At 35.3% G+C, this 23,190-nt stretch overlaps 2 protein-coding genes across 3 annotated transcripts in view; one reads left to right on the forward strand and one right to left on the reverse strand.

The window, feature by feature from the left end:
• Nucleotides 1-38: 38 nt before the first annotated feature.
• LOC106867692 (cytochrome b-c1 complex subunit 8) lies at nt 39-8,792 on the forward strand. 2 transcript variants are annotated; one of them, XM_014912646.3, is made up of 3 exons: nt 39-129; nt 4,134-4,289; nt 8,644-8,792. In XM_014912646.3, the coding sequence occupies exons 2-3, from the start codon at nt 4,136-4,138 to the stop codon at nt 8,736-8,738; spliced, it is 249 nt and encodes an 82-aa protein (XP_014768132.1). In that variant the 5' UTR covers nt 39-129; nt 4,134-4,135; the 3' UTR covers nt 8,739-8,792. The 2 variants fall into 2 exon arrangements, with proteins under 2 accessions (XP_014768132.1, XP_014768133.1); XM_014912647.3 differs by having other exon boundaries at nt 52-172.
• A 4,495-nt stretch (nt 8,793-13,287) lies between these two features.
• The window catches only part of LOC106867698 (glycine receptor subunit beta-type 4), a 30,365-nt gene continuing 20,462 nt past the window's right edge, over nt 13,288-23,190 (reverse strand). Inside the window, exons 5-8 of the mRNA XM_089355385.1 lie at nt 23,085-23,167; nt 21,300-21,437; nt 15,945-16,309; nt 13,288-14,925 (exon numbers count right to left, since the gene is read on the reverse strand). Coding sequence (XP_089211511.1) covers nt 14,707-14,925; nt 15,945-16,309; nt 21,300-21,437; nt 23,085-23,167 — 805 coding nt within the window. The 3' untranslated portion in view covers nt 13,288-14,706. The remainder of the gene's footprint in view (nt 14,926-15,944; nt 16,310-21,299; nt 21,438-23,084; nt 23,168-23,190) is intronic.

Here is a 23,190-nt window from a genome sequence, read left to right on the forward strand (position 1 = left end):
AAATTTATGGGGTTTCCTCGTCTTATCATCATTATATTTTTAAGATACGAAACTAAGATATAACCTCAGATTTTCTCTCGTGTTATCTCCTGTCCTGTACTTGACGAAGGTCAGAAAAGAGAAGAAGCAGTAAGTTTGTATTTAAATTGATATATTTTTCACATATTTTAAGGTAAAATAATTTTTCTTTCAACAGTGTTTTTCTCCTGAAAATGTAAATTTTTATATTTATTTCTGTGACTGTTTCTCCTGTGTTTTTTTCGTCCCGAGATCTAAAAATGTCAATAACTTACTACTACATTCGTGTATCTTTATAAAATTCTTTTTGCATTAACAAATTGATATTTATTTTATCAAATTTTAATAAAATATTAAATTTACTAATAGTTCTGATGTTTTATAACTAAAGACAATTTAATTTTTCGATTTTATTTCACTGCTGACTTTCAAATGTATCATTTTCGAAGAAGGTTAAACTCTTTCAATGTTATTTTAAAGCAGTTTTTGAAAATTATATTTCTTTCTACAAAATGTGTTCCTCGTCCTGAGATTAATCATTTATCTTTCTACTGAATACCTTAGTTTTTCTACTCTATTTACTAAATAATACACCTTTCCCGAGTCAACAAGGAAACATTTTCGACTCGCTAGAGATAGCAGTCAAATCACACCTTCGCTGTTGCATAAATGAGAGTGTATTGGATAGTGACCGCTTATCCCAATCCTTATAATGAAGGGAAAAAACTTTTAATTTCAAGGGATACTCTGGGATTAAACAATATATACCCTCATCACTTTCGTGAATGAAACTAATATTTAAGTTTTCAATTTCCTAAAGTAATAATGTTATTTTCTGAATTTTGTTGATTTTTTTTAGAAGTAGAATTATAAAACAGCTTATTATTAACTATCAACTTTAGGGATGAAACATTTTATACCCATACTCCATTTCCATCGAAGATCAGACCAATCGTAATTAATTGTCCCTAAAATTATAATCCTAAGATTTTAATATAACTCATTTCAAGCAATTAGACATTTCACAATTAAATTCAAAATTAAGAAATATTTTATTTTCAAAGTTAGGCAACTGCTACCAACTAAACAAAATATACATTTTCCAATGTCATTACTTTATAGGAAAGTGGGTTATACATCATTAGATGTATACCTGACTTTCCTATATAAAATTAGAAATGTAACGGAACGCTGAACTCCAGACTATCAACTTAAACAACATTTATTCAGGTAGTAAATATATACATCTTTAGCTCTTGTTTGTTGTTACAGCTTCTGTGTGTGTGAGCATAGTTGTTGGGACATTGTTATGTAGATGTAAGCGAGCTGTCGAGCGTAAGTCCGAAAGATGAAGAGAGACAGCTAAACACGTAAAGAGACTGTCTCCAGAGTTGGAATGTTGGAGACACTGCTTGACACGTCCATGCTCATGGCCGGCCGACCGAGAAAGAGATAGAATAGAAGCGGGAACGCTTGGTTGTTTAATTCCACGCATGCGTGAGACTAGGCATGCGCACGGCATTACTACAATTTCAAACTGCCTCATCAGTGGATAATTTTTAGAAAAAAACAAAAAAAAACCCAAAATTGTATTCTCTCAATCGTTCTAAAACTGGTAAATACGGGTTAAACTTTAGCTATTTCACGTTTGCATTTAGGAAGCATACTGTAACCCTTTGTTTTCTTTTGGTTTCAGTTATTGGTCTATGACTGTGTTAGAGTTCCACCTTTAAGGGATTTCAATCTCATTACTTGAGTCTATAAAAGACTTAGACTTCATCAGCATCTGTTGGTCAGTATTGGTTAAGGCCTAGATGATTACAAATAAGTTAAATCCTTGTGAGTTCTGTTTTACAGAGAAACTTCACAGCATCTTGTCCCAATATTAGTTTCAAATTTTGCCACAAGGTCAGGAATTTTGACCCCAGTACTCAACTGTTATTTTATCGACCCCGACAGCATTTGAACTCAACATAAAGATAGATGAATTGCTACTAAGCATTTTGCCCTGTGGGCTAACGATTCTACCAGCTCATTGCCTTATCCTGTCTCTTTAAGTCCTGTACTGCAAATAACTTTGATTGTCACCTATCTCTGAATGACACATAACCAGAATTCAAGAAATGTTGTTAGGGACTGGAAAACGGGAATTCTGTCAAAGAAACAATGTTTAGCTTCATTTTAGCAAAAACTTCTTATCAAAAGACTTACTGCTTAGATCATATATGCATTTCAGTTTGTTGCCAGTACCGCCTGACTGGCCTTCGTGCCGGTGGCACGTAAAAGCACCCACTACACTCTCGGAGTGGTTGGCGTTAGGAAGGGCATCCACCTGTAGAGGCTCTGCCAAATCAGATTGGAGCCTGGTGTAGCCATCTGGTTTCACCAGTCCTCAGTCAAATTGTCCAACCCATGCTAGCATGGAAAGTGGACATTAAATGATGATGATGATGATGATTTCTTCTGTGAATTTCTTCAGGCTTTTTTCTTGAATGTGGTTATATTAATAATTAATGTAGAGAGAGAGAAAATTTAGACTTGGAGAAAGCAGTAATATTTCAGTGTTGTTTGTACACATCAGCTATTTCAGTGATTCTGAGTGGAATTGATATCTGAATTTGTTGAGTATTGATAGTGAAGTTGTTTTTGGACAGGGGTAGAGTGATTACATTGTTGATTATTGCATCTGTGCTTTGATAGTGATTTGGGTCCAGCAAAACCTTTGAATGTAAGAAAAATCCATTGAGTATTTTTTTCGGCTTTTTTGTGAGGGAATTAGTGATGAAACCACAAGGTATGTGCATAAATGTGGCAACCCCACCTTCATTACGTCATTGGAGTAGTTGATAGCAGATCTTGGAATGTTTTTTTCTGAAAGTATTGGTACAGCTTCCAAGTTACAAAGACTAAGTATCACACAAATTCAGCTCTGAGACTGAATGTGTTGCCCAAGAATCAATATCTTGTAAATATATGTGAAAAGACCATCCTGTAATCAACTGAACCTGTATATAACTTACTAGTGACATAACAGCAAGTAAAAAACCACACTCACAACATACACCAACAATCTTTACATCTGATCAAGTTTCACCCAAATTCATGAAATAATTATATATAGTAGACTAACTGCATTTTCATCAAAATCTGTAGTTCTAAAAGGATTGGGAGATTTATTTAAAGCACTCAGTCCACTCTGTAAAGTGGCTGGTGATAGGAAGGGCATGTAACTGTAAAAACCATGCCAAAGTTGACAATGGAGTTTGGCACAGGCCTCTAGCTTTCCAGCTCCTGTGAAACTGTCCAACTCATGTTGGCATGGAGGCAAGATGTTAAACAATGATGAAGCACTACAGGAATTTAAGAGTTAAATAAAAACAATAAACTAGCTTGAACTTGCCCACATTTATATCAAAGATGATCTCCTGATGTATATTGGGACCTACCCAGAATCATTCTATTACTTCCCATATTACTTACCTGTATGGCCAACTGGTCACATGAAATCGTAGTTCAGGAATATTTGATCCCTGTTTATCTCGCAAAAATTAACATATATAAGGCCCTAAAATCTTCCAACAAAGTTTGTTGAGCACTTTTATGTTTTTGTCCTGTACATAAGATGAAATTAAGATGTCTCATGAGCTTCCATACAGTTTTCATTTATCCAATTCCATTCAAGGCTTTGGTTGACTTGAGGCTGTAGTGGAAGACATTTACCCAAGGTACCAAGTAAAGGGATCATAATTCAGAACCAAGCGACTGTAAAACAGCATTCTTAAATATACGACTATGTATAGATCCATCACAGTTCATTTTCTTTTAAATTCACATTGTTGATTACACCATTTCTTCTCAAGCATCATTTATGTTGTACATCACTGCGTAGACATTTTCTTAGAACTGATTACATTGCCTCGTGTATTGAGTCTGTTGAACTAAAATATCTATGTTCATCTATAGACTTAAACTTGTCTTCTAATTTTCATATTTCTGGAGCTCCTCAATTGGTAATATTTACTAGATCAAGTTTCTCATATGTACTAGTTGAGGTTTAACTAAGGTTGTCATTGAAAAAACAAATCTTAATGCAATATTTCTTTTTCTTTTGCTAGCCATGGGTAAAATGTTTGGAAATCTCCACCACATTAGTGGTGTCATTACCTACAGTCTATCTCCATTTGAACAGAAAGCATTTGCTGGAGCTGTTTCTCATGGAATCCCAAATATGTGGAATCGCTTCAAAGGCCAAGCCTTCCGAGTTTTGCCTCGTAAGTACTATTAATTAAAAACTTTAAATTTATAAAGAACATTTAAAAGCAAGCTTGAAAGTAACTGCTTTTTAACGATGACTACTGTTTTCTCTCTCACAAAATGTGGTGATTGCTGTGTAATATGCATATTATTTCTGTAATATTTCACAAAATCTTGCCAAAGTTTTGATTACATTAAAATTTAATCCTTATGCATAGACAGACAAAATATAATGATAAAAAACAATTTCGGTGGTGGGGTAAGTTGATTACATCAACCCCAGTGCTCAATTGGTACCAATTTTACTGACCCCGAAAGGATGAAAGGCAAAGTTGACCTCTGGAATATGAATTCAGAATGTAAAGACATGAAATGCCACTAAGCAGTTTGTTCAGTGTGCTAATGATTCCAAAAGTTTGCTGACCTATTGAGAAATGTAATATTGAATTTAAAAAAGTAAATAATAAAAAATATTGAATGAAAACTTTTTTTTGTTATTTACTGAGGCAAAAATAAGTAATAGAATGTATACATAGCATTTATAGAATGTTTTGTTTGAACAAAGTTTGTTTTGATATATCTATTACAACACTTCTTTAAAGGTAAAGACGTAGTTCTACTTTTGCCGTAAAGTTTGTCTTTATATTAATTTTATATAGGTGCAAGTGTGGCTGTGTGGTAAGGCAGCGGCGAGCTGGCAGAAATGTTAGCACGCTGGGCGAAATGCTTAGCGGTATTTCGTCTGTCTTTATGTTCTGAGTTCAAATTTCGCCGAGGTCGACTTTGCCTGTCATCCTTTCGGGGTCAATGAATTAAGAACCAGTTACGCACTGGGGTCGATGTAATTGACTTAATGCATTTGTCTGTCCTTGTTTGTTCCCTCTGTGTGTAGCCCCTTGTGGGTAGTAAAGAAATAAGAAGCTGGCTTCCCAACCACATGGTTCCAGGTTCAGTCCTGCTGTGTGGTACTTTGAGCAAGTGTATTCTACTATAGCCATGGGTCAACCAAAGCCTTGAGTAGATTTGGTAGATGAAAACTGACAGAAGTCCATTTATATATACACATGTATGCGTTTGTGTGTCTGGATTTGTTCTCAACCACCCCTTGACAGCCAGTGTTGGTGTGTTTACGTTCCTGAAACTTAGCAGTTTGACCAAAGGGATCAAAGAATAAGTACCAGGTTTTAAAAAAAATACTGGGGTCAATTAATTCAACTAAAAATACTTCAAGTCTATGTCCCAGCATGGCCACTGTTATTTACTTACCCTTTAGAACTCCTCGTATCAATTCTAAGTATTCTTAACAGTCTGAGAGCAACCTTCTGAAAAAGCTAGTGAAATCTAGATGTGTGTTGAGGAACTGAAAATTTATAGGAATGTAACTGTTGAAAACAAGTTCACTGCTTAGGTCTTAAGAATTGTTACTGAATCTGCTTTTTATATTGGATAATAAAAAAAACACTTGAAATTTTATCTACTACAATGTGCTGGGATGCATCCTTCTTCAGACTTTCACTTGTACTCACCTTTTACGCATAGAACAAAATTTCCGTTCTGGTTTTTGGTAAAGTGGTTAAAGGAGGCTACCCACACACGCACACATAAGTTTAACAAATTAGAGAATGATACTTTATATATGTTGTAAGTATATTTATACGAGGTTGAAGGAGAGAATCTCCATCTTCATATAATCTCTCTCTCTCATATGCATGTGCACACACACACACACGTGTGTGTAACAAAAAAGGAAGTAGACCTCAATATCATTGAAATAGAGGAATCCGCAACATTTCATGTTCATTTTCCATGCTGGTGTGGGTTGGACAACTTGACAGGAGATGACAAGGTCAGAGGCCACACCAAGCTCCATAGTCTGTTTTTGCATGGTTTCTACAGCTGGATGCTCTTCCTTATGCCACCCACTTTACAAAGTGTACTGGGTTCTTTTATGCACCATCACCAATGCTTTTTACTTGGTACCAGCACCAGTGTTTTTTATGTGGACTCCAGCACCCACACCAATGCTTTTTACGTGGCATCTTTGTTTTAGGATATGGAAGGTTCACATACAGCATTCCATGTTACCTGGCAAGCCACAGACATGAAGTTGTTCAATTGCTGATTGGTAAACACTTGTGACTCCGTTTGTATGCTTAGTAAACTAGTTCTACCTCAAAATGTGACACATTTTACCGTCCAAGGGGAACAACTCTGCTTGACTTAATCGTAAGATGTTGGCAAGCGCACATACACACACACACACACACACGCACACGCACACGCATGTACATACACAGCAATAATAAATCTCTGAGCGAGATGTAAACAGTAGCAGAATGATATTGTGAAGTATATTTGCCACCTAAATGTGGCTGACCCATAGGGGACGATGCTACTCTTGTTTATAGCACCAGGAAGACATCTCCTCCATGGCAAACGACACTGTGTTCGGTCAGTATTTGCGAAGGGAAATCAATGATCCCATCGCTAGCCTTACGTAATACACATGGACCTGGATTTCTGGGTAGTAACCCGTCATCAGCATGTGACAGTCACCTGCTAGGGATGGGTACCAATTCCAAACGCAAAATATTATATGCTTTTGCCAATGACAAACCATTGCTGATCTCGAAAAAGGAGAAACAAGCAATAATAAATCTCTCAGCGAGATGTAAACAGTAGCAGAATGATATCGTGAAGTATATTTGCCACCTAAATGTGGAAAAAGCGTATAGTAATTAGCATTTGGAATCAGTTCCCATCCCCAGCTGGTAACTGTCACATGCTGATGACGGGTTACTACCCAGAAACCTGGATCTGTGTGTATCATGTAAGGCTAGAGATGGGAATGATGATTTCCCATCGCAAATATTGGTCGGTCGCAGACAGTGTGTCATTAGCCAGCTGGAGGAGATGTCTTTCTGGAGCTATAAACAACAGTAGCATCATCTCCTATGGGTCAGCCACATTTAGGTGGCAAATATACTTCACAATATATATGTGTGTGTGTTTGAGTTGGGGATGTTAAAACTATATCAATTATGAAAGTAAAATATAAAAACTGATGACTTGATTGATAGTTAAATAGACAGATACATGTAGATCGATAGACAAATACACCGACAGGCAGACAAATAGATACACTTATATACACAGAAAGACAGGTAGACAGACACAAACATGCAGATAGATATGTGGGGAGGTAAGTAAACTGAAACACATGCACACAGTCAGAAACAGATAGGTAGATACACAGATAAGCAGACTGATAGACTTTGAAAAGTAAACAAGGGAAAAGAAATGTTTGTTTGTATTGAAATTCTTATTTTTACCATTTTGTAATAAGTAAGTTAACTAAATGTTTTTAGTGATCATATTGGGAAACATATATGTATATCTGTGTGTGTGTATTTATAGAGAGACAGACAGACATATATAGCCCTGTGAGTAGATTTGGTAGTCAGAAACTGGATGCACATTTTATATATATATATATATATATATATATATATATATATATATATAAATATATATATATATATATATGTACATACACACACACTCACACACACACACACACTCACACATGTGTAAACACAAATATATACATATATGTGTATGTATTTGTCCACCACCGCACCTCTTGACAACCAGTGTTGGTTTGTTTACATCCCTGTAACTTAGTGGTTCATTTGCAAAAGAAAAAAAGACTTGATGGGATTAGTATCAACTGTAAAAAAAAGGAAGGGAAAGTATTGAGTTCAATCTGTTTGGCCTTCAAGGTTGTGCTCCAGCTTGGCTGCAATCCAGTGCATGAGAGAAGTAAAAACAATGATGTGATTAAAGCAACTTGATATTTTAATTCTTCAGCTGACCAAATCCTATTGCCTATATAGATTGACCTTATTGACTGCTGTACCCTAATACATTTCAGCCTAAAAATGTTCAACTATTATATTTGTTTTAATATTGTCCAACCCATGCTAGCATGGAAAGCGGACGTTAAACAAACGATATGGTTTGTAAAACTAAAGTGGTGAGCTGGCAGAATCATGAGCATGCCGGATAAAATGCTGCTAAGCATTTTGTCTGTCTTTATGTTCTGAGTTCAGATTCTGCCAGGGTCGACTTTGCCTTTCACCCTTTTAGGATCAATAAAATAAGTACTAGTTGGGCACTGGGGTCAATGTAATTGACCTACTCCATCCCCTGAACTTGCTGGCCCTATATCAGAATTTGAAACTGATATATAATTTGTAAAACTGTATTTTGTAAATATATTTTTGTTTTAACATTTAAAATTTTTTCTTTGTTGTAAAATTTTCATTATCATTTTTACAATCTTTTAATTTTCCATTTTGTTATTTTCAGCATTGATTTTTTGTTACTTGGTCTATGACTATGGAGAGAAACTACACAGTGCTTCCTTGAGGAAGGACCCTAAGGATTTTGAAAATGATGAATAATGAAATATAAACATTGAAGTTTTACTATTTAGAATAAATCCTCTTGTTAAAGTCTTTTTCTTCTTTCATTTAATGTGACTTTAGTCCTGTATTTGGTATTTTTTATATTTTACAGAAAATTTCCACTACAAGTTCCATCACTAATTATTTTGTTTAGTTGTTGAAGCCCATTTTATATTGTCCATAGTGAGGTTAAACTGTATGGTTTGTTCATGCATTTTGTCTGTTTTTCCATGCTAGCATGGATCAGACCAATATATTATTGAAGCATTCTTTCACAGCTGAATGCTGTTCTTGTCACTAACATTTTCCTGTGTTTCAAGTAAGGGATTCTTTTCGTCTCATCTTTGAAGGCATCAAACGCAGCTGAAAATTTGGTGACCATGTCAATTACAACACCACTGCTTGTAGCTTGGCAATTTTTAGAGAAGCACAAATGCAAATACTCTCAGATACATACAGGCACATATAATAAGCCTTTCTACTACAGAGACAAGGTCTGAAATTGTTGGGGAGGGGATTAGTCGATTACATCAACCCCAGTGTTCAACTGGTACTTAATTTATTGACCCCCAAAAGGATGAAAGGCAAAGTCAACCACGGCAGGATTTGAACTCAGAATGTAGCGATGGGCAAAATACCGCTAAGCATTTCATCCAGCACGCTAATGATTCTGCCAGCCTGCTGCCTTTACAAGCACATATAATAATTATGTTTGTATACATGTGCATACTTATGTATATACACATGCATACATTTGTATATATATATATATATATATATTCTCTGAGTGGTTGGCGTTAGGAAGGGCATCCAGCTGTAGAAACTCTGCCAAATCAGATTGGAGCCTGGTGTAGCCATCTAGTTTCACCAGTCCTCAGTCAAATCGTCCAACCCATACTAGCATGGAAAGCGGACGTTAAACGATGATGATGATGATGATGATATGCATGCATACATGTGTGCACATACATGTATACATATGTATGAAAGGAATGACAAATTCAATGAAAAAAATTGAATGGATAGAATTAGATTAGGGATACTTCAAGCATGCTGAACAAGAGCTTTATGAAATCAGTGGTGAAGTACTAGAAACCTTTAATACTGGAACCCCCCCCAAAAAAAAAAAAACAAAGCAATCTGGAAATTCCCCAGGCCTAGCTCTTATTACAGATTATTGGTTCAAAATCTCAACTTTTATCTGAGATTTAAATGCAATGTATGTAATGAGTATCAAGGGAATGTTAAGCATATCTGTCAACCTTCTCATCCTTAAAAATAACCAAACCATTGCAAAAAATTACCACCCAGTAGCTTGCCAAAACAACATGTATAAGATGTACACTGAGTGCTTCAACCTGTACCACCAACTGTGAACAATGGTGGGGAAAGAAGGGAGTGTGGGGCTGTATCGAACTCTACTAATTCATAAAATGATACAACAAAGAGCGGCAGAAATGTGACTGGTGTCATTAGACTACCAGAAAGCTTTTGATAACATACTACATAGGCAGATTATGAAAGCCCTGCAATTAGCCAAAGTTTCACTACTCTTAACTACCTTCTACCAAAACCTGGTACACCTCCCTACTTAAAGGCAACAATGAACATACCAAATCTGACACCATACATTACCAAAAAGGCACCCTTCAAGGTGATTGCTTGTCAGTACTGCACTTTGTTCTCATTAAATCCCCTATCACATCTGATCACAAAAACATTGTTATAGGAATGAGTCCAGTAATATCTCTCACCTTTTCTTTGTTGATGTCATGAAGCTGTATGTTGCCAAGTATTAACTACATCAAAAAACAACTGGTTTCTAAAGACTTTGGAATAAAATATGGTGAGTCCCAATGTGCATTTTTGCTGGTAAAACATGGTAAACATGCTTTACTCCAAGAAATTAAACATGAATAACCTCAATATACAATGTTTATTTTCTGGTGAAAGCTACAAAAGAGCTAAAAAAAAATTTGGTCTTCTGAACTTTCAGCTTACAAGAAGAATATTGTCCAAAACAACTTTTCAATGCCTTCCCTCCTGTCCACAGACGACCTAAACTGATCACTGCAAGGGCTCAATGAGACATACATACAAATTCACAAGCTGTTTAGTGTTACTGAAAAATTCAACATGAGTAGAGTTGCAGACAGGCTATTCTTCCCATGCAGTGATGATTGCTGTGTTAAATATGTATGAAGGCATGAAATGAAGCAGAAAAAAAGGGGCTTGTAACATCTTGCTCAAGTTTGCCAGCAGAAAAAGACATATTTGAATAGCTAATGAAAAGGGAGTTGATCCTGATCTTTCCTTGTGAAACATTGGTAAATTCTATTAAACAGAAAGAAAAAAGGTGGGGGGGGGGAACACATTCACTGTGAAAGATCTGCAGGGTACTTGGTATGAAAGACCCAACCATAGAGGAAATAAAACATGACAAAAGCTTGGCATAGGGTATCAATAAGTTTATGACATTCCACTTTGAAGACTTTCCATGCAATTTGAAAACAAGAGATCCCCAATAAGTACTAACAGCATAAAAGACAGAAAACATTAAAGAAACAAATAAAGGGTGTGCAAAACTAAAACTGTTGACATCAGCATTATTGCCAACTGTAGAAGAATGTCTTAGATATTATCTCCTTGTGATGCTGTAGTCAGAACAGTTTAGAACAAAATAAGGAAAGTAAATACCAGCAGAAAAAGATAAGCAATGAATCAAACAAAGACTGGCATTTGGTCAGTTATGACAAGGGTTCCAGTTGATCTGATCAATGGAACAGCCTGCTCATGAAATTAATGCATGTGGTTGAGCACTCCAGAAACACACATACTCTTAGCATAGTTCTCAGGAATATTCAGAATGTGACAAAGGTGGCCCTTTAAATTACAGGTACTACTCATATTTTCCAGCTGGAGTAATGTGAAATAGTGTTTAACTCAAGGATTCAATTAACCACCAGGTATCAAACTCATGGCCTTAAGATCATGAGTTGACTACACTAACCACTAAGCTATGTGCCTTTATTACCAATGGTTAAAAGAAACTTAAAACAATTGGCCAGATATTCTTGGGAGCAGTGCACATGAAAAAAAAAAGCCATGTCTGTTGTAGAATTCAGCTGCCCTCTTAATATCAGTTTGGTTAGAAAAATTCAAGACTAAAAGAATGTCTATGGGCCATTGACAAAGAGTTTGCAAATCCAGTACCCAAGTTACACATTCAGTTTCATACTTATTATTGGAGCAATAGGGTATGTACCAAACTATCTGGAACAAAGTATGGCATAACTTCGGTTCTTAGGAAAGGATTACAATTCCTTAATTCATACATTATAAATGATAATGTTGTCTAGGACAATCAAAGTCTGCAAGATTCACAGGATGATAAGCAAAACAAGACGTTTTTCTTTCTGAAACTTGCTATCAAGCAGGTTGTCAGTCAAAATTAAATCCAATTAAAAAGAGAAAATGAAAAGCAAGCATAAATATGGCAGGCTTGTTTCAGTTTCCCTCTTCCAAATCTGCTCACAAGGCTTTGGTTGGCCTGGGGCTAATAGTAGTTAATACTTGTCCAAGGGGTCACATAGTGGGATTGGAACTGGAACTATATGGTCGGGAAGTGAATTTCTTAATTACACAGCATTTCTTGTATTTATGACTCTTTTAGCATAAGACTTTAGTGACAGGCAGGAAAGACACTCTTACAATATGAACTAAGTAGAATCTTTCTAAGTTGTTATTTATAGTTGATAGAACATTGCTCTCACAGCACTATGGTTCTATCACATAGAAGTAAATACATAAAATAGGTGTAATTCACAGCTGTAAACAGCTGAACTGTAAAGAACTGTTCTTTTTTGTTTCTTATTTTATAGTTATGGTTCTGTAGTTAAGAAGTTTACTAAACTAAAATCACATGGTTCCCACTGCAAGACACCTTGGACAAATGAATTCTGCCATTGCTTTTGGTTAACTGAGGCCTTGTGAGTCAAAATGTCAAAACAGAAACTATGTGTGTGTAAAGAAAATTGGACCCTCCCCACCACAAAAAAAAAACCATAACCTTAAAAAGACCTCGACATATTTGCTCTGCACTGAGTTACAGGGCACTTCCTTGCTATTCTAATCATCAGAAATTCAGTGAATGACCCATAGGTGTCTTGTAGCCAATGACAGTGGATGTAAAATAAAGCCACACAATCAGATTTGTAGACTCCGGTGAATGAAATTCATCCTTAATTTATTACTAATAAAAAAAAATGAACTTCAGTAGTAGTTCAATTCCTTATTTAGTAAAGAATATAAAGAATTAATTTATTTTCTAATGTTGACACTTTATAAGCAGTGTATAGCGGTTGGACTGTTGTTACGTGTGAAAACTGCATTATACTTTAGAGTTATCTCCCTTGAATTATTCGTGCTGCTGTAATGTTTATTGTCAAAGCCTCTTATCTGATGAACTTTTACTTACCGACATGGAATTATGAATGCGTTTAATTTACAACAGTTTGACGAAATATTCTTTTAGCTGATGGAGGAAGACATTTTAAAGATTTTTATTTATTACAAATTTACAATGAGGAAGAATTTCAGCATGGCCACTTGACCTGCTAGGAATAATATCCAAATGACACCCAACTTTCTTAAAATTAGTAAAGACATCAGACAATGTAGATTTAGATAAGTCTGAAAAAAGAACGAGCGGGATGGTCACAGCTGGTATGCTTGTCATCATAGGGCTGGCTTGAGGTCGACTCTTTGAACAGTAACTTGCCTAAAACTGCTTGTATTGCAATGTTAAAAATTAAATATCAATACTAATCTTGAACTGAAGATTTCAGTATGACATGACAGATATTATAATATTTCAAGAGGTAAACTGTTGTCGTTTATTAAGTTGAAGATTGTTTCATTTGATTTTCTAATTCTTGATAATTTTGAAAATTAACATACAAAGTCAGTAGATACTTATAAGAAATATATGGTCACTTACTTTGAGAAAGGCATGAAAAATGCAAGTTCTTTCCCCTATTGTCCTTGAAATCAAGGCTAATACTGCTAGTCATGAAAATGGAATTTCCACTGTAGTTAATGACATCAGATATTCAGTGGATAGAATATACTGTGAGCATTATGTTTTTCAAAGAGTTAGTAGATGTTCCTACATCTTATTGCACATCACCAAATCAGATTTTTTTTTTTTTATAAAACCAGACTGCATATATACAGGAGAAAAGTACGATAGTGATTTGTAGAAACGTCACATCCGATACATGATATTGATAAGCAGAGCCGACGCTAGGCAGAACGGGGACAAATTAAAGAATTGTCAGTGGGGCCCTCTACTCTACAAAAGCTGAAGATTAGTGTTTTATACTTTGTGTAGAGCACCAGTCTCAGTCAAAAAGTGTTGAGGGCTTGAAGCGCCACCGTTAGCAACAATGATATACAAAAATGTCCTCTGCTCGAGCATGTGCGTGGGGCCCAATTTGAATCTGTCTGATCGGCTTAAAACCGGCTCTGTTGATAAATACGAAAGTTAGAGTGAAGATAAGTCTGCAGTAACGATCAATTCGTTAGTTCTGTTACTATCACTTCTTAGAAGATTAAAAGGTGTGAATCGGTTTCAACCATGAATTGAAACCCATTTTCATAATTTACTTTCCGAACACTTGCTTCATGTATATAATTTACTATAAATTATATTCATGTGTGTGTGTGTTGTTTCCTTTTAGTTAGGTACAAAAGTGACAGTATGATGTTCATGGCTTTCTCTATATGAATGATGTATCACTCAGTACAGAATAAATAAAAATATTGATGTAATTGTTTGGTAAGAAAAAGATATTTTAAAAGTTATATAATAAATGTCTTAAATGTGAATATTTCAGAGAGAGAGAGGGGGGGGGGGAAGAAAAGAGAGAGAAAGAAAGAGAGAGAGAGAGCTAGCTAATAGTGGTTAGTAGAAATGCCACATCCAGTAGATAATATTGATAAATATGAAAGCTACAGGGAAGATAATTTTGCAGTAATGATCAGCTTTGTTAATTTTTTTACCATCGTTTTTATTGTCAGCAGCAGCAGTTATTTTGTATTTATCAACATCTCTTTCTGTAACCATTCTGTTTGAAAAGCTATCTTCTTTGTTACTCGCGTTTGCATATTCACTCATTGACAACTGGAATAAAAAAAAATAAGAAGTAAAAAAGAATTAAAAACTTATAAATATATCCTTTGGTATTGGTTTAGACATTGAAATGTTTGCTAGAAGGTGAAGGTACAACAATTTGGATTGTGATTGGTTGTTGAGTTTAGAGACAACCAAACTTATGGCCCTTGGTCAGATTTTGTCCACCACATTTATTGGATATGTGATTGTTTTCCATGTCTCTTTTTGGCAGACAAAATTCAGTATCAAAATATATGTTTCACTTTTAGTGACACCAAATTAATTGATAGTCGTCGTCATCATCATCATCATCATCATCATTGTATCCCCCTCCTCTTCCCACCCCCCTCACTTCTACCGTATTCTCTTTCCACTATAATCACATGATATTATATATTCCTCTCAGGACTGACGGTTTCCATAGATAACTCGTCCTTTCTATCAATACATTTGCCTCTCCATTTACTGATCCTTGTAATATCAAACTCATTTTCAACAAACAGAACAAATCAAATTAGAACATGAAACTGTATCTCTCTAATTTTTATATATTTAAAAAAAAAATATTTTTGTGATTTTTATTTTCTTAATTAAAGAGCACAAAGAATGCGTGTCCTGGACACCTAGGCAGACTCTGGAGGGAACAACTGTTAACAATATGGAACAGAGAGTGTAATGACAGTTGCTTCTGATAGGATGACAAGGAAGAGATACTTCCATAACTTTCCCGGGAATAGTAAACAGAGAAAATGGATGGTTGGATGGATAGAACTACTATTTAGCATTCAGATTACTCTGCCAAATGTAATGCTCATTTATTCACGTTGTTTTGAATTAATCAGGCGTTATCTTGTAGCTTCGAGATTCTGATAATGAGACTGCTTCTTAGAATAACTTTGCAGGGCAGTTATAAGGGGCCTAACCTGGCTAATTTTAACATAAAACGGATAGAATAGTTTGGGCCAGATATAGTCGGTTTAAATGCTAAAGAGTTACAAATCAAAATTTAGATTCAAATTTTTACTTACTGAATCATGTGATGTTTGGTTGTTAGTAGTTTTTAATTTTGCATTGGAAGTTCTTGAATGGTTAAGCAAAATGAATTCGATTAAGGCTGAGAAGACGAAGATGAGACATATAATAAGCCATATATCAATTCCAAGCATTCCTGTTGCAAAATAGTGTTTTGCTGGATGTAGGCTGGAGTTATGAGTTATAAGAGTGAGTAAGGTGATCAAACCGAGGGACATACGGGCTGCAGTGCTTTCAGAGTCAATCCAAAATGACAAACCACCAACAACCACTAAGACAGTGCTGGTAAAGTAGATTGCCAAGATTTGTAAATTGAATTTCCTTTCTAAATGCAAACAGGCTTCAATCTGGGACCAATTCTCTGAAAAATGACATAAGTATATATATATTTGTATGTATATATATATATATATATATATATATATTTGTATTATTACATTATTGAACGCACACATCCTTTTTTGCAAGTAAGTCTACTATTATTCTGACGTGACTATCTTTCTATCTATCTATCTATCTATCTGTCTATCTATCTATCTATCTATCTTTCTATCTATTTATCTATCTGTCTTCCTCCATCTTTCTATCTATACCTCTGTCCTGGCCTCTACTTCACTGCTATACCCTTCTGTCCCTTCCTCCTTGTTCCACTTCCTCCCTCCACCATCCTCTCTATCTATTTATCTATCTGTCTTCCTCTATCTTCCCATCTACCCCTCTGTCCTGGCCTCTACTTCACTGCTTCTGTCCATTCCTCCTTGTTCCACTTCCTCCCTCCACCATCCTCTCTGCTCTCGTGTGACCTGTGGTCAACTTTCTTTTCACTCCAGCCGCTGTGAAGGCAAGACGAACTACTAGCGTTCTACCTCAGATTTGCGTTTGGCCGTACGGCTTTTGAATGTTGTTTTCACTGTCCATTTTTTCCTGTCTTGGTTTGTGTTTGCCACCTTGGAATCCTCTGTGTAGTGGGTTGATCCACTACTCAGGAAGAGACTATTCTAGAGTACGTTCTGTCTTGTCTTCGAAACGTCTAGATAGAATAGAGACAGCTGATGAAGGGATATTCCAAGTGGCTTTCCGTTTTCCTATGTGTTCGTTCCGTTGTCTGTAGTTTATTGTTCTAACGTCCTGTACCCTGATATGCATGTATATACACATGTAGATGTAAGTATGTACATATATGTGTGTATACATGTATATATATTCTTTGTATTATATATATATATATATATATTATAATATATTATTATTGATATCAGGAAATCAATATTAGAAAATTCATCAGAAAGATATATACATGTGTAGAGTAATTGTAGTATTAAAACTATATGTAAATATGTATAAGTACAAATATATAATATGAAATAATAAATATATCAGTTTAAAAATTTTGAATTAGGTTTTAAATTATCTTATGGTCGTTTCACAAAATCGCTGTCCTAATAATGAAATCCTATATTGATAAGCATTTATAGACAACTCTTCTGCTCTTCAGAGATATAAAATTTAGAATTTGTATAATTTATTGAATGGTATTTTTTTAAAGATATGAAGTAATATTATAAAAGGTGTTTGTTTGAAATATAAATCAAATATTAAGAATTAAAAGTTACTGCTTTGCATTTTGGTAAGTACACTTTAGTATAAGACTTTACTCCATGTTTTCTTCTTTGGTCAGATGTAGGCTGGAGTTATGAGTTATAAGAGTGAGTAAGGTGATCAAACTATTATGGATTATTACTGAAGACCAACCAAAGAAGAAAATATGTAGAGGTCAGCTGCTCAGCGGATGTGAGTGTACAATAAAAAAAGTCCAGGAAAAAGAATGCATTTATGACGAATTAATGCGGAACTTACAGCCCTTGTACCCTAATTATACGTTCTCATTTGTAGCCATCATCATACATGCACTAGATTATGTGCCTACAAAGTTATACCAAGCCCTAGAAATATCAGGTTTTTCAAAGAAAGAGTAATAGAAACTGATGCAGATTCTTCGAATCCAAACTATTAGTGGCACAGTGAAGATTTATAAGACATTCCAAGTATTTTTCGTCTGAGATACTTTTGGTGAATTGATGCCCACACCTGAGTGTGTGCACTAATAGTTCAACCAACACATCAACTCAAGCACATATTTACAAACACCAGGAACTCAATTTACTCGAAAAGTCTTGTTGCTTTGTTAGCGATCATCCATCCATCCATACATATATACATATTTACATACACATACATACATACGTACTTACATGCATTCATACATACATACATACATACATACATACATACGTATGTACGTACGTATGCACGGACATGCATACATGGTAAGCTTTCAACTCATCAAGGAGTGTGGCCATCACTGGTAAATTGTCTTATCGTAAATGTTAAGGATAATGGCTGTCATTGTATGTCTATGCTGCAACTTAAAGTCGCTAACAGTTTTCACAACAACCTTTAGTCTCTCACCTATTAAAGCATGTAGATCAGAAACAAGCAAGAGCAAGGACTGTGGCTTTGCAATGAGGCGGATGTTTTATTTCAGAATTTCCTTCTCCAAAAGGGAAATATCTACATAAAGACTAAGAGTCTCTTATTCCCAGCTGTTGGGTGATTGTTAGCTTTACTGTATTCATCCGTCCTTTGATAGGTTTTGTTTTTCATCCTGTAGGTTGTCCAACGAAAATCATCCTTGTTACCAAGACGACTTTCGAGTTGCCATTTTAGTCATCGACAGCGTGGCCATGAACAGTTTGTAATGTGTTGCATGTTGCCAGTAGCACTAAAAGTGACCTGGCATGAGATACATACTCACACACGCATGCACGCACACACACACACACACACATACACACACACGCACACACACATACACAAACACACACCAACACATATGCACACTGACACAAGAACACACACACGCAGGCACGCGCACACAAGAACACACACACGCAGGCACGCGCACACACTCACACATACTCATAAACACACACAAGCATTTTACAACCAAAATCCTTAAAGGAAATAGTTTAATAACATACAGTTAAAATTGGTTATAACTGCACCCTTAACACGAAGAAGACCATTTCACATTAATCAAATACATCATCTGAAGATAGTTATTTATGTAGAGATCCTGGAGCGAACCCCGCTGAATAAAGCTTGTTATATTGAGGTCTGCATTTGCAAGGCTGAGAGCATATTGACAGATACTAACCAACACACTATAATATGGAAATGGAAGTCTCACAGAGCAATCCTTGGAGCCAAGATTCAGCAGCAGAGACATTGATAAATGTAACATCATAAAGCTTGCAAATTATACGTGATAGTTAAAGGAGAATGGAATAATATATCATATAACCGAGGAGATTGCTGGGAAAGAGCTGAAGATGTCAAGGAAAGCGGAATTTCAGTCCTTGCACACATGAGACAAAATTCATACATATATATTGGAACACCCATCCATAAGACTAAACGTTGATTATCCATCCTCTGTAACTTAATATTTTTTTTTACTTTCTATTGTTTCTTTATTTGTGTGTGTGTGTGTGTGTGTTTGTATTTGTGTTTCTCCCCATGCCATATCTTGACAACCAGTGCTGGCTTGCTTACCTTCCCATAACTTAACGGTCCGGCAAAAGTGAACGATAAATAAGTAGAAGACTTTAAAAAATAATCACTTGAATCGATTTATTCGAGAACACTCTTTAAGGTGGAGTCCCGGCACGGCTGTAGTCCATTGAGTGAAGCAAGGAGCAGATACAAAAATCCAATGCACTGAATTCCTCTGCTTATACATCTACTGCGACAGTGATTCTAGTTTCTTGGAACTAAGTAGATGTCCACTAGGCCCACCTAATGGCCCATTTTCGTGTCTTTCACTTGCATCCTTAACAACCCTCATGTTATTTAACAAGGGAACATCTGTTTAGGATTGCTAGATCTTCTAGAATTAGCAGCCAAATTTCTATCAAATCTTACTCATCTTTCTCAAAAAAGAGAAGGATTTATTGCACAATGTAACTCTAGAAACCCCAAACTCATGACAGTGGAGGTGCGTGGCTTAGTGGTTAGGGTGTTGGACTCATGATCATAAAATTGTGGTTCCGATTCCTGGACCGAGCGATGTGTTGTGTTCTTGAGCAAAGCACTTCATTTCATGTTGCTCCATTCCACTCAGCTGGCAAAAATGCGCAATCAATCGACGGACCCGTGTCCCGTCCAGGTGCGGAATATATACGCAATGAAACCTTGTGAGTTGGATGACTCGAAAAGGTAACTTTACCTTACTTTACAAACTCATGACAAGACATTTTGGTTATACTTGGAATGCTTTTTATCACAGGTCTGCCTAATCAGGGCTGACCTAGGAACTAAACAACAACAAGAAGAAACAAAAGCACCAACAATGATTTGCGCCTTGTACAAGACTATCTTTCTAATACTGCTTCATTTACTTTGCGATCTTCTGTAACATTTGTCATATGCACACTTTCTTTTAGATATCAGCTGTAATGATTCTTCTTGTCGAGGACAGACGGGAAAGATTTAACCATTGTCTCAATTAATTACAATAAATACAAACGATAATAAAATTAATCTCAATCAGTTAACTGCTGATTTATTCAACTAATGAAAGTGACCTTATTCAACTTTATCTGTTGCATATTTATGGTTTCACAGACTATCCTTCGTTGCTATATATATATATATTGTCGGAGTAGTATCTTGTTTGTTTGCTTTTTGTGTGAGTGTACACATCACATCTAGACTATCTTTTATTTGACGACAAAACCCTTTTGTTACCATCAATAGTAGAAATTCTCTTATATTCTTTCAACCCTCACCCACTCTACTCACTTTCTTTTATTACTAAATCCACTTCAATAAGCTATTATATAACCTAGATAAAATACGGGGTAATTATTTATCTATCTGCGAAGTAATACGATAATCATAGACTATGAACCAAACTTATTATATGTTTGTATGTATGTATGTATGTATGTATGTATGTATGTATGTATGTATTATAAAAAAAAAGAGATTTGATGACGTGGTCCTAGATAACTTATGTAGCTTTTTTCATAAATAGAAGGATTTCTCAACTGCTGATCCATCATATTTAGTTCAAGATAGGAGGAATGGAAATTGGAATCGTAGTGTCCATACGATTCACACTGTCGTTAGTGAATTAAGTCAAATAGCAAGAAACATGAAATAAACCTGGGTTACAAACACAGTTTACTACAAGCTTACCACACCACCTAGGTATTACAACTTATAACCCACACTCTACAAAGTCACCTCAGCAATTTTAAAAGCGAAAAAAAGAAAGAAAAACGTACGTCCAAACTGAGTGGTATTTTCTTCCGTTAGTTTAATATTCGCTAAATCAAAATTAGGTATTTCCAGTTTATCCAAAGATTTCTGCCAGTCTGTGTTTGATTCCCATTTTACTCGTACTTCTTCAACAGGATAATAAACTGGTAACACAAGAATAAGGAGAAATATTGCTTACAATTAAAATAAGCATCTCACACTCATGGTGGTGCTCCAGCATAACCGCAGCCGCATAGCAGAAACGAATAAAAGAATATATGTATGTATGCATGCATGAATGTATGTATATATGTATATGTGCAAGGAGTATATATCTACGTGTGTATGTTTGTCTCTCAGTGACTGGCAGCCAGAGTTGGTTTGGTTATGTCCTTGTAATTTAGTAGTTAAACATAAACAGATCGAGAGAATAAGTATCAAACGTAAAGTAAGTACTGGGGCCAGTTTGACTGACCAAACGCTCAAAGGTGTTGCCTCAGCATGGCCACGGGCGAATTACTGAAACATGTAAAAGAATAATAGAATAAAAGTGAGTACACATCGCATACGCACGCACGCACACACACACACACACAGATTGCTTTACGTTGACGCTAAGAGTCGATAACACTATAAACAATAGCATGGAAAGCATTGGTTTAAAAAAAGAAAAGGCGAAGGCCTCTCGACGGTTTTCCCATATTCTACATGGTGTTATTTTTAGCTTTGTTAACTTTCGCGTTCAACCCCTAAAAACGATTTACCTTATATCTGATTGAGTTTCTAAATTCTTTATATATATATATATATATATATATATATATATATATATATATATATATATATATATATATATATATATAATGGAGATAATATTGATGAACAACTGATTTGCATCAATTATCTATCTATCTATCTATCTGTCTGTCTATCTATCTATCTATCTATCTATGGCAAAGGAATGAATGATTATCTTATGGACTTCATTAGCTTGAAGCTGTAAGCTAATGAGGTTCATAAGAATCATTTATTTCTTTGTTATCTCTCTTTACCACAGCATACTCAGCTAACACTTCATTTTTGAAACATACGTGTATTGAGTTCTACACCGTGTTATTAGCCACGCAATGCTCAAGCGATATACATATATATATATATATATATATATATATATATATATATATATATAATATTTTATAATTATAAACATAATTATAATTAGGGGTCAACTAATTGCTTCACCACATACCGAATTTAGAAATAGGAGTTAAAAATTCCTTTTCTACTACTGTAAGAATCTCCACGACAGTAACACACTTTTTTAAGTAGGCAAAGAGAAAAAGAATGAATCAACTCCGATTAACCACAGACGCGTTTCGAGATTAAAGTGTTTTTAATTACTTTCTTCTCTCTTCAGTGTAGCATTTCCAATTATGAAATTTGAAAGTGCTAGGGTTAAATATGCACACGAACGAGCGACATCGTGCAACAGATATCCAACCAACACTTCCAAAATTTACACACCCGAATGTGAATACACTATTCATCCCTTGTACCCACGTGTCGGAGAGATTCTTACAGCAGTAGAAAAGAAAGTTTTAACTCCTATTTCTAAATTCGATTTGTGGTGAAGCAATTAGCTGACCCCTAATAATAATTATGTTTATAATTATAGAATATTTGTATAATTTTACCTATAAAGGTTATGTTAACGTACCGAGCTACTTGGTAAAATTATTGATTAATTGATTGATTAATTAATTAAATGAATTAATTTTACCCTTTTGTCATTAATTTGAAATGATACTTACAGCTTTTTATCTTGATGCTACAAATTTGTCCATCCAGGGGAAATAAGCTGATATGCTTTTGACATGAAACTGGAAAAATTACTCTGAAATATCAGTGAAAGGTATA

Source organism: Octopus bimaculoides, chromosome 7, assembly GCF_046866305.1.
Source record: "Octopus bimaculoides isolate indiv1 chromosome 7, ASM4686630v1, whole genome shotgun sequence".
NCBI classification, from domain to species: domain Eukaryota; kingdom Metazoa; phylum Mollusca; class Cephalopoda; order Octopoda; family Octopodidae; genus Octopus; species Octopus bimaculoides.